At 38.6% G+C, this 13,244-nt stretch overlaps 1 protein-coding gene across 1 annotated transcript in view; it reads right to left on the bottom strand.

Annotated features, from left to right (window-relative positions):
• Positions 1–2,873, bottom strand: part of LOC108975969 (coiled-coil domain-containing protein lobo-like) — a 59,936-nt gene extending 57,063 nt beyond the window's left edge. The window contains exons 1-2 of the mRNA XM_018944833.1: positions 2,864–2,873; positions 2,064–2,227 (exon numbers count right to left, since the gene is read on the bottom strand). Coding sequence (XP_018800378.1) covers positions 2,064–2,227; positions 2,864–2,873 — 174 coding nt within the window. The remainder of the gene's footprint in view (positions 1–2,063; positions 2,228–2,863) is intronic.
• Positions 2,874–13,244: the final 10,371 nt, after the last annotated feature.

The raw sequence follows: 13,244 nt of genomic DNA on the forward strand, positions 1-13,244 counted from the left end.
GCAACTCCAGTAAGAGCACCAACTTTCACGACCAATTTTCCATAACATCGGTTAACTTGGTTTTTCAATACATTAACGAGAAAAGTTTTTCCGGTGTCTGCTCCACCTGTGACGAAAATTTTCTCTCGTTGAATATCACCATTAAGTTGCTTTTTAATTATTCCTGTAATAACAGTAAACAATTGTTTTTGATCAATATTCATAGCGTGCTGTGCTCTTTGAAGTTGATCATTGCTTATTTCTGTGTCCGGTAATTCTTCTTCTATAACTTCAGGATTTATAATCTCTGGCTATTCTAAAATTTCAAATGCATGTATCTGATTGAATGCATTTTCAAGCTGTTGGTCACGCTCTCGAAATTGGTGCATGTACCTACTCATTTCCTTCAAACGCTTCTCTCAATGTAAAAACGCCTCGTTTGCTTTATCGAAACCTTCAAGTAATTCAGTTTCCAAACGATAAGGCATGTATTGAAGATCTGATGTTGCTATAAAATATGACACCCTAACAACTGCGGGAACCTTCTTCACAACCATTTTTCTCTTATCTAATAGTGTAACGAGTGGATGACGTGTGTTTCGATATTCTTTATAAGCGTCGTAATCAACACTTTCCTCAGTTCCGCTTACTTTTTTCGCATAGAATGGTTCAAACAACATTGCATGCTCTGTAAGGCTAATTTTTGCAGAATCGTAATCGGGAGATTGTAACGAACTTTTTGACATCTTTCAGATATATTGCTATAATAACCAGTTGCGTGCCCGTTTCTTTGCAATACTCTGTAACGCTGTACTGCCTTTCTTGTGTTCAGAAAAATGCAGCTCCGAGAACTGTCCCATAATGGGATATGACAAAGTCTATATGCACATTCTACAGCTAATATTTGTCGTTCATGAAGGGTCTTCATACATATGAACAGTTTGCAGTGAAATATCAGTTTCTTCGCGTTGAATTTGCCGTATTGCGTACGGAATTCCAGAATCTATACCTGCAGGTTCTGCTTTCGATAAGTAATTTGCTATATAGTACGCTATAGCTTCGTTTGCTCTGCATGACTGAATATCCATGTTGGCTGTCCACAGTCTTAGCAACTCTGGGTGGTAATTATTTAGCCAAGAATCTTCCTTTCGACGCTTTAGTAAACAAATTCTACCTCGAAATTCATCTGAAGAATGTGACACAATTCGTTTCTCGTCACATTCTTGGCGTGGAAAAATGAATCGGAATCTTATAGAAGTATTATTTTTTGAACAAGTTTGTGTATGCCGATGAATTTGACATTTTTTAACTAATTCATGAAGCTCTGGGTCTTCTTCTTCTGGAAGCATTCTACAGCAACAATTACGATCCAGAAGAAGTTCCCTTCYTTTGAGTCAAAGTCGGGATGATTTTCGATCCAAAACTCCATATGAAGGTGAGGATTGTCCCGATTCTGGAATTCAATGCGCCACCAATAATCCTTTACTTTTCCGCTAAACCCATAATCATTATCTCTTATAAATTTCATTAGAGCATTTACTCTTAACATGAAATGTTGACTCAAAATTACTGGACACGTCTCGATAAATGTTTGGGCCTCATAAATATCGAGAGTACTGTGATCAACATCAGCCCTACCATCGGCTACTAACAAAGACTTTCATTGTTCTAGCCAGTTGAGATCATTTGAGCTAAATGTTACAAAGTATGTTGGAGGTCCTAAACATCTGATTTGCGCTAAAAGTTCATTTAGAGCTGATCTCCAATAATCTTTACATAAATATGGACATCTTCTATTGCTCCTTCTTGATTAACAATTTTTTTTCCGCATGCATATATAGTGCTTTTGATTATATAATATTCAAAGAAGGATAAGGCATAAAATGAAATCTTATATCACTTCCCCAACTTCTAAACTGAAAGTAGTCTAACGCTGTAATATTTACAGGCCTTTGTTATTTGTACCCATTTTTTCCGTTAGGAAACAAGAAGTACCAGGCAAATTGTTCTGCTTTCAGTTAATGTCCGATATTAGCGATGTTGTCTTTCRTTTTGCGTGTAATTTCGTTAAGGTTTCGTGAAACCTTTAGTTCATCTTCCACATTGGGTTGCATTACATCAGTCGGCGAAATCAAAGATGTCTGCAATGGAATTAAATGATTAGGTAGTTCTTGTTGAGAAGTAATCATTTCAGGCGTTGCCGTTACTATCTCAATACTCTGCTGTATTTCTATCTCATCAGGCTCATCTGTTTTAGATACAACATCAACATAATCAAGAGTATACTGCACATTTTTGCTGCCTGTTCTACGTTTAAAAATCCTCAGATGTCGTAATTTTTCCGGACGATATGCACGATTCGTATTGGTCGTACGCCCAAGCAGGACTTGCAACGCAATACGCCTACGTACTAAACCCTGAACTCCGTCCTCTTTGTTTGTATTTGGCCCACGGAACTGCCGTTAGGCATTACATCGTGGGACCAAGCTTAGCCATTCTGCTCTTCATTCACACTTTTCGCTCTAATTCCGATTAAACCTTCCGTTTTCGCTGCGTTGCCATTCTTTCTTTCTTCGCTCTTGCATAGGTATAGCTGCCCACGCTCTCATTTCGTTCCAGACTACCTTTGATTCGATCATGTAAGGTACTATATTCTCCGGAGTCACGCGGTCGTTTATCATACTCTCTATTTCTAGTCTTTCTTTTTCATATTTTGGGTAGAAAGAGAAGATATGTAATGCATTTTCATTGCTGTTGTTGCAGAATGAGCAATTTGTTTCGTCGTCATGTCCGTATTTGTATAGATATTCTCTATAACATTCATGACCTGTTAAAAACTGGGTATGCTTCTATTAAGCCCGTGCGTCCATCTCCCCGTAGTTACTTCGTCCCATTGTTTCTGCCATTCGTTTAGACTCCTTTGTCTTTCCTGCTTCCGCTCTTCATTCGTTAAGCAATCGCCAGTGCTTCTCGTTTTGTCGAATACTCGCTTAATTTCCATGGCCATTATGTCTGGTGGCATGAGGCCTGATATGACTCCGGCCGCCTGATGTGATACAGTGCGATAGGTACATGCAACTCTGATTGCATTCAGTCGTACTATTGATATCACCTTTTCTGCGTGTGTTTATTGCTGCAGTGCTATCCTCCATATGGGTTCAGCATACATAAGTGTAGACTGGCTCACTTTGGCCAAGAGGACTCGTCTATTCTGGCTTGGTCCACCAATGTTAGCCATTATCCTCTGCTGTCACCCCTGATGCTTTTTCACAGGCTTTGTCTATATGCGTCTTGTAGCTTAAACTCGAGTCTATCATCACTCCTAGATATCTCAGAGATTGCTGTGTGGTAATGGTATATCCGTCAATGTTGAGGGTGGCGACCTCTAGTTTCTTCCTGCTTGTGATTAGTACTGCTTCCGTCTTTTGGCCAGCTAGTTAAAGCTTTGTTACCATAAGCCAATCTTTGATTTTTTCCGCTGCATGATTGCACAGACGCTCTATTTCGTGAATTTCCTTCGCTACCACAGTCACCGCGATGTCATCCGCGTATCCGATTATTTGCACCTGCTTGGGTAATGGGAGGCGCAGCACTCCATCATATAAGATATTYCACAGAAGTGGGCCTAGGACTGAGCCTTGTGGAACTACGCCCGTCACCCTATAGCGTTGTGGTCCTTTGTCTATGTCGTATAGCAGGACCCTGTCCGACAGGTAGTTGGAGATGATCTTCAGCAAATAGGGTGATGGTTTCTTCAGTTGAAAAGCTCTTATTATATACGGCCAGTAGGCTGAATTAAAGGCATTCTTAACATCGAATGTGACTACCGCACAATACTTTGTGGAGTCATACATCCATCTGGTTCCTTCTATAGCTTTACTTGCGACGTCCGTAAGTTTTTTAATCGCGTCAATTGTTGACCTGTGTCTGCGAAATCCATATTGATTATCGGCCAGTCCCGGTTGCTCTTTTCCAAGATGTTGCTCCAGTCGTACGCTTACTATTCGCTCTAGTATCTTCCCTCACTGTGTTGTTCCGTTTTCTTCTAAACGATATTCTTCTGGCGGTTGCGCGGGAAATAGGGTTTCTACTACAGTTTTTAGTAGTTTGGGACAGGTTGGGGCTTGGCCTTTGTGGCCCCGTACTTTTGTCATCACTATCCTGTAGGCATCACCCCATGGATTTTCGTCAAGTTTATTGCACAGCTCTTTGAAGCAGAAGGCCTTTCTCTTTTTGATAGTTTTTTTGAGGTCATTTCGCTTCTTCTTAAAGCACTCCTGTAGCATTGCGTAATCCGTCGATTGTCGCCTTCTTTGGCACACACGCCTTGCTTTGTGACATTCGCTTCGTAGGACTTCAATTTCGTCATTCCACCAGTATACAGGTTTTCTGTGCGTGCCTTGTCTTTTCCTGCACATAGCGGCGTCACATGCCTTGCTGATGTGTCGTATCAAGTGTTCCGCCTGTTGTTCCGTTTCTATAGCTGCGTTGTTCAGGTTGCTATCTAATATCAGCTTCTCTTCATCAAGGGTGTCGACTTTCCATCCTCTGTTTTGGGCTTTCCTTGATCGATAGAATTCTTTTAACGGCGTGGGGTTGTCTATTTCTATCAAGAGGGCCAGGTGGTCACTGTGCGCGTATAGGTCGCTTACCTGCCTGTTAACCTTCCGCACCAGGGATCTACTGGCAAAGGTTATGTCAATTATGGAACCGCGTCCGTTCTTTTCGAAGGTGTTCTTGTTGCCAGTATTTAACAGCACAATGTCAAGCGTTGAGAACGCCTTTAGGAGCGCATCTTCCCTCCTATTTGTGTGGGTGCTGGACCATTCTATTGCCCACCCATTGAAGTCTCCTGCCACAATATTCATTGTTGTATTTGCGATGTCTCGTACCAGATTGTCTAGAACTTTTTCGTATTCGTTTTGTTGGACGCTCGGTGGGACGTAGCAGCTGTAAAAGTTTATGCCACAGATTTTTGCCCGTGTATAGTAGGCTTGTCCTAATAATGGCTTGCTTTGGAATGGCTTGTACCCGCAGGCCCAGACGGCAGCTTTTTTTTGTTTGGTCGGAGCTCCAATTTTCAGTACCCAAATTTGTACTGCTCGCTTWGTATTGCCATGTCCACTTTTTGCTCAATCACCGTTTGCGTAAGTAACTCTTGCGTTGCTTCGTAGTGGTTGAGGTTAAGTTGCAAGACTYTCATGTTTTCACTTTTTTGCACGCTTCAATGTAAATATGACATTTTTTGCTACCAATTTGGTGGTCTGTGCTCTCTCGACCACTTTTTTTACACGCGTCGCAAGATGGTTTTTTATCACATTTCTTCGCAAAGTGCCCCTTTTCTCCACATTTGAGGCAGCACTGGCTTCTGTCAGTTAGGTTGCTACAACTTTTCGCTTGGTGTCCGTATTCCAAGCACCTATAGCACTTCTTAAGGGTCGGTCTCTCCCTGATCCGGCAGACAACCCATCCTATTTTTATTTTCGTCAAGTAGGAATCTCGCCTGGTGAGCAGGGATCCTTAGCACGGTTGTTTGCGTGCCCGCATATGCCGCTCTGATGCTTTTTACTGATGCTTTGTCAATATTGTCAACTCCTTTATTTCTGCACATATAGCACTGCAGATGTCTTCTTCAGAGGTTATTTCGTCTAGGTCTCGAATCTCTATCGTTGTTTCGTGATTAAGTGCTTTAATTTTTGCCTGATTCCCCAGAACTTTACCTATCTCGTTTGTGAAGTCGCTTGTATTTTCCTTTTGCGCATCTTTTATTTCTAGCAGCATTTCGCCTTTGGTCGTCTTTCTAATTCGGGTTACATTTTCACCCAGCTTCTGGAGAGCATCTTCTTTCTTAACTGGTCTTTTGGGGTTACATGCGTGGTCGGGGGCATATTCAGAAAGTTTCTCCTTTCTTTCATTTTTGTGTGCTCACTCTGGACTTTCCCATAAAATACTCCCATACAATACTCTTATATTACTAAGGAGGTCCCTTATATTATTATTGAGCTTCTTAATCTCTTCCCCTAGTTCATGTAGTCTACACATTGGAGATTTTGCTTAGCCTGTGGTGTGCTATCTTGGAGGGCTGGTGGTGACGGTTTTGCMCTCGTCGGCTTTTCGACACTCAGCACGTTTGTGGGCGATCTACCTAGCCTCGGTGCGCGTTTAAAGGGGTCTTTATTCGAACTTGGTGTTCCCTGTGAGGAGCTTATATTTAGCTCCTTGCTAATTTCGTTATTTGTTACTCTGATGTTGCTACTGTTGTCACTGTTGCTTGTAGCGTTGGTTGTATAGTTTCTCATAAAATTATTCATTGTCTTCTGTTTTGTTTTACCAGCGCACCGTGTGTAGGGGGACGGGCCGAAATAGACAGGAACGGGTATGCCCTCGGTGTCTTTGCTCCTGCCCCAGTTCCCTGAGGCCTGTCCTTCGCTTAATCGGTCCCAGAAAACACGGACGGACCAGCGCTCGCCCGGGGCAACGCAGGCTACTAATCCTACGCCAAATGCACACTTCTTGACCAGAGCCCCAAGGGGCTGGTTACAGGCAAACAACGTGGCTAACACCTCGGTAGAGCAAGCTCACATCACCCTTTTCACAACAGCAACGGAGAAGTCATTGTAAAGGTTCCGAGGGACTCCCAGTGCGCCACGTTGCGTACCGGTCATCTTTGGTTCTTTTAACAGCCGCACCTATCCTGGTGAACAGACGCTGACCAGGGAGCCGCCCACTATGGGTCCGTCGCGCCTAGGTTTTTTTTTATTACTCATCACGCCTATGCGTGGTGAGGGGGACACATATTTCTAGGAGGCGGTGTCGGTTCGCCACCGTCACAGGCGCTTCAACGGACCTGCTAGCTTTTATACTGCATCCTCCACTCCTGTCGCTTATCGTCGGGGATTGCTTATTCGTTTAAACTTATTTCGCAACTAACCTGCTACTACAGGCCGTTCGGCTATCCGCGACCTGCCGACCCCCCCGGTAGCTTAGAGCCCAGCTATAAAGTTAGTACACGATGTGCTGCAGCTGTACATTAAGTACGTGAGGCGCAAGTGAAGTAATATTTGTTATCATAGTGCATCACTCCGAACGATTGTCCATCTGCTATTATTATGCCGGCGCTATGTTCAATGAAAAGATCTTCCAACCCTTGAAAAGCGTCCGAAGTTTGTGTCATTATTCTTGTCGCTTAAGCTTCCATATATGCTTGGTTCATCGGCAAAAGTGATCTGAAACCGTTTGCCGAATGCGACTAAAACATCTTTTATTGCGTGGAAATTTCGCACCACTAGGTTCTTCAATACGACAGGCCATTAAATTTCGTTCCGCTTGAAATCTTATATTGCTGTAGATTTGGTCACCCGATAACATATTCAGGTTAATGGTGTTTGTAAACCACTGTTGTGGAGCAAGAATACTGGCTATTAGGATGTTAGACAATGTCATCGCACAGCATTGTACACCTGCAAATTGGTGCCATGAAGCACGCACAATTCTCGAAAAATCACATATTCTTGTGTAAGCACTAGTGTCATTGTTAAGTTCATCATTAATTTCATTCACATCCTCTAGTGGAGCTTCTTCTACTCTAATAATATCCTCTTCATTAATTATGACGTTTTAATCGATAGTGACGTCTTTATAAAGGGGATTGTTAGCGACCAACCAATGTAGTGCATCATATATCTTTTACCTAGGTACTGAAAACTGTCGCGTTACATTAGTATTTTCAAATTCAGTAATGACAACTACTCCAGCATTATAAGTGGTTCTTGGTAACATGTTCGGAAGTTTTTCGGTAACTTCGAAAACATCCTGAGCAAACAATACTGCTTGTCCTTGAAAACTACATTACCCAAATACACCGCTTAGTTTTATAATTTTGACAATTGGAATAATACGTGAAATCAACCTTTGCTCGGCTTGAGACAATTCCGAGATCACGGCTGGAATAAAGCCTGGATCTAGACTGTTCCAATAAGATTTATATGGTGGAATAATTTTCATTGAATTCAAATGGGTTTTGCAATGATTGCAAACAAAAAAATATTTTTGAAGTCAAACTTCTTTACGGTAATTGGCGGGGGATATAGGCAAGCATCAGCAGTGCGCGCGCACATTTTTCTTTCTTTCTCTTACAGCTGGGAAATGAGATATGTGAATACTTCAGTCAGTAGTTCGTTTGCGAGTTTACTAGCGTTACGCGAACGGTGATAGTTTGGTTATTTTATTGTAATTTACTTTAATTTTATTGCATTTTGAACAATTTTATGAATTAATATTGTTCAATACATTCAATATTTTACGTCTAAAGTGAATAAAATTGTAAATTTATTTTAAAGTTTTTGTTATGTGAATTTTCGGGTAAATAATAACAAATTATGGAGAAAAGTGACACAGACTCCGAGTATCAAAGCTGTGCTTTAGGACCACCAACTAAGATGAAATTACGTACGGAAATTGTGCAKAAAAAGTCTGTGACAACAGATTCAAAACAAGATTTTAAACCTAGTGAGACCCAATCAATTGATAATGAATCACGAAGGTGAGCGGACATTTCCGAGCGTGCTGCGTCGGAACTAAGTTTCATTAAAAAAGCACACTTATCACTATGCTGTGACTTGCGCTATCTACTTTAATAAATTGGTTAACGTATTCCTCACAATATTACAATCCAAAGAATGTAGTCCTTTCGGTTGCTACAGAGTTGCTGAATACTTTAAACGTATTGAATTCCAGCATCGCGGAAGTCCGCATGTACATATTTTATTGTGGCTCGAAAATGCTCCAGATAATATGATTGATGAAAATAACAGTGAGGTTATACATTTAATAGACAGTTTAGTATCAGTTTCAGCATCTTAAGCATCAGGAAATATAAAATTACAAACTCATAAAAACACATTTACATGCTATAAGAAGATAGTTGCTAATAAACCACAAAAATGCAGATTTGAAGCACCTTTTGTGCCATGTCGCAAAACATTGAATCTTACAGCGATGCAAAAAACAGACGAACATTTTCATTGCTGATCAATTATGTCCACACGGAATTCGTCTTTTTCTTACTAATAATTCCGTCAATGAATACAATAGTACGATATTGTAATGTGCAGATAATAAAATAGCATCAATAGCTACGGATTTTTTTTTTTTTTTTTTTTTTGGATGTCAAAGTATTGAACAAGAAGCTTTTCTGAAACAGAAATTTCACAAAATGTCAGTTATTGATACTGGCGGTTTACCGTACGAAATTGTTTTCGTTCCGTACAAATCGTACATTATCACCACCAACATTGATTTATCAGATGGATTGGCAAATCTTGCAGTTTTAAATTGGTACATATTGAACAAAACGAACAAAATGAAGTTACACGAGTATGGTTAACTTTTGAATATTCACAAAAAGTTGGTAAAAAACTTCGACAAAAAGCTTCCGCTTACGTTGCGGCACATAATATTGAGAAACATGCCGTTCTAATAGAACGCAGRATATCTACCATTGCCATGAATAATAACAAAACAATAAATGCAAAACGTAATCATTTTCCCTTAGTATCAGGATGTGCCATGACAATTCATAAATCTTAAGATGGAAGGTGGCATTCGATGAAGTAGTTTATGAATATCAAGGGACTCATTCTATATCTTTACTTTATGTTGCTCTATCACGAGTTACCAGTATTGACAGACTCTACATAGTACCAAAAGACAATTATTATAGATTTTAACATGGGCGAAAAAATGATACATCGATCATATCTTTACAAGATGAATTTCGCCGATTATCGTTGAACACATTGTCAACAATAGGTAGAACGATTCTCGATTTTATGAATGACAGAAAAAAGTTGTTCATGGTTACTTTTATTTACCAAAGTCTCAGAAAACACGTATCGGACTTAAGCGATCCCGCAATTGATTCATGCAATATCCTCTTTTTATCAGAAACCTGATCAAATTACGATGAAAACATTAATATCCCGAATTTTGATTGTATTGTGAAATTCAAGCGTAAAAATGTTAGATCAGCAGGAGTGGCAATTTATCACAAATCGAGTGATACCTCGAATATAGTAACTTCGAACATGGACATTCTATTACGACGTATTCGTGAAGTTGATATTGGTCAGTCATCAATTGGTGACATATGTGCTGCTCACTGTGTTTTGGACGATGAACTAACATCATAATGGTAGTTGTTTACATTTCGCCCAATAACGCAGTTAATAATATCATACAGTTTATATATAGAAGACTTATGATTTATGGTCGAGTAGGTTCTGAAGAACTAGGAGAAACTATCATACGTTGCCACTAATCTTAGCAGGAGATTTCAATATCAATTTCGCATCCGAAGATGGACAACTCTTGATAAACTTTCTACGAGATAAATTAGAATTACAAATGAATAATGACCGTAATGAGCCAACTACAAGACATGGAACAGCAATCGATGCAGTTTTTTCTAGATTTCTGCCGAATTTTAATTCTAAAATATATGTATCGTATTTCTCGTATCATAAGCCTATTGTCTCGGTTTTACAATCAACCACAGTTATTACTGATGTACCCAATAATGAAAATAACGAAAAAAACAATGAAAAAAAAAAATTAAAGATCGATGAAAAAATATTAACTTACTAATGAAAACATAAAATAAATTTATATATTTGTAGGAAATTAATATATGTATATGTGCATACATGTATATATTGCACACACGCATTCATATATATACATATAGATAGAGCGAAAGAAGTTTCACTTCAGTCGTGCGGTCATAAGCACACTCACTTTTTTATTTATTTTTTCTTTAATTCATTAGGCAAATATGTGTTTGCTATAGCATCTCCAATCCACTTAAAAATTTGATGTTTATAGCATCGTTTAGGCACATATCGCATCGCAAAACGAGTTAATTGCCTGTCTAAAGCTCATTATACTGGCTTTACGTAACCTTGGGAATTCTTCGTTTTATTTCTGCATTTGCATCAAATGAGCCTCTCGGGCGGGTTCTGATTCTGAGGCTCGTTTTTCTGCTGCATTCTGATACATTTGCTACAAACGACCCACTTGCTGCATAAGAGCACCTCTTGCTTTCTTCGACTGCTTGACTGTATAACTTCTCATATAGAGCCTTTATTTTCTCTAATTCGCTGAAGTGTTCTGACGATTTTTCCAGTCTTTCACTGAGATTTGTTGTTTTTTGTATAAACAATTCGTTAAATAAAACTAGTTTATAATGAAAASATTTTAATGAAATATACTATACGACACACAGACGTTTTGAAAATCTATGTAAATATATTTCGCGACTTTTTTTTCGTTTGATTGTATACCTAATATATTCCTGATATTTATGATGTCCCGCGGGAACCAAAACACTAACGGTATAAACTAGCACTTATAATTCAAGTGGTTGACAGGGAAAGTAGGTAATCTCGGTAGGTGGGTTGTCCCATTTTCCTTTTTTTCAAGTAGAGAGGTTAAAATAAGAGGTAGGTAGAATATTTCTTTGTGTATTTTAAATTTCTATGAATTCTTATTTTATATTAAAAGAATATATTTTTTCTTTGATGAGATTTACCAATATTGTGARATATAAACGAATATAACTTAAATCGTTTAAAGAGCTCACATCGACGTGACAGCCAAAGTTTAAAAAAAAAAAGGAGAGGAACACTTATAAATAACCGAATAAAGAAGGTGACATTGTATTTATTTTGAAAATTCTTATTATTTGGAAAAATTGACAACATAGTTTATTTTTCGATTTTCAAGTCAAAAAATATGACAAAGAAAATATTCAGTATTCCTCTGATTTATGTGTACAGTGAATCCCGGTTAAGTAGTACTCCATTAAATGAAAATCATCCTTCTTAACTGCCCATATCTTGCTGCATCTCATGGTTTGTTTTTTGAAATACTAATTATTGTTTTAAGTACCACTCTCGTAGGTATTCGCACTCGCTTATATGCCATATTAAATTTTTATTTTTAACAAACCACAAAAATCTGTATCTTTGATTGTAGCACATAACAGAGACTGACTGTATTTGTCAAGGAATGCAAAAAATATTTTTATGCGGCTTGCAAAAATCTGAGTCGATATGTATGCAAGTTCATACAGAAACATACATATTTACGCTGGTTTGTAGGCGAAGCTGTTACAGCGGCAAAGGAAGCAGTGGCAATTGGCGATGGCTCGTTTGTGTTTTCGGTACAGCTCGGATTTTCTACCAACAACACAKTGACTCTTTGACAAAACGTGAGCTTCGCCATTGGTTGTTTTGGTTGCATTGGTGTTTGAACAAATGTAAAAACATTATGTGTATGGTTCGTTTTGTTTACATTTCCAAAAATTTAAGAACTTCATCATGAAATAGTTTAATTTGTACGTACAAATATATGTATATGTTTTTGTGTTTTGATATAAAATATATAGAACATATGCATATGTATGTATGTAAATCTGTAAGCGTACATTCCTTAACATCGGAAATAGCATAATTCTTTTTTCGTTTAACACAGAAAATGGTCAATTCTGTTATTTTCATGCCCCTGATGTTAAGTAGTGAAACACGCTCATCTAAAACAGTAAATATCCCAAAAATGAAATATCCCTAAATTTTTGACATCGTAAACCTTCTCTATAAATATACGTTCTYTGCATGCACTATCAGTCGAATAATATTAGTGAACAATACCAACCAAACATGCATTATCTAGGAATGCATTCTCGACATATGTGACCTGGTCTACGAAAAGGGWGCTAACGTGCGAAAACTAGTTTTCTGGGAAACAGCTGTTAAAAATAAACAACTCGTTTCGTCAGTGTCTCGTTATCTCATTAAATTTTCTCCTTTGCAGAGGCTTCAAGGACGTCCAGTAAGTGTTGTTTTTTGTCGGAATATTATTATAGTTCGTCGTGTAAGTTGCTAGTGTGGAACATTTAAAAAAGTAACACTGAAGAAGTGACGTTTACTATAATACCGCGCAGCTGCTGTTGTCTTGTCTTCATTTGTCCCTCTTTCCGGATGTTCTGTTATCACATTTGTGTAAGAGTTGGTAACAAAATTTCTGTCAAAAGATTGTTGTAATAATAAATGTCATACACTGATACCACGGGAAATGATCGAGAGTACGCGGAACAATTGTTTAGAGATGTGGAAAAATGAACTTAATTTAGTGATACTAATAGCGGGATTCTGTAACCAGTCTCTCGTCTCTATTTGAGACATTTTGTGGTAAAATCTCAATTTGTG

The sequence above is a fragment of the Bactrocera latifrons genome, unplaced genomic scaffold, assembly GCF_001853355.1.
Source record: "Bactrocera latifrons isolate USDA-ARS-PBARC rearing strain unplaced genomic scaffold, ASM185335v1 scaffold_704, whole genome shotgun sequence".
Taxonomy (NCBI): domain Eukaryota; kingdom Metazoa; phylum Arthropoda; class Insecta; order Diptera; family Tephritidae; genus Bactrocera; species Bactrocera latifrons.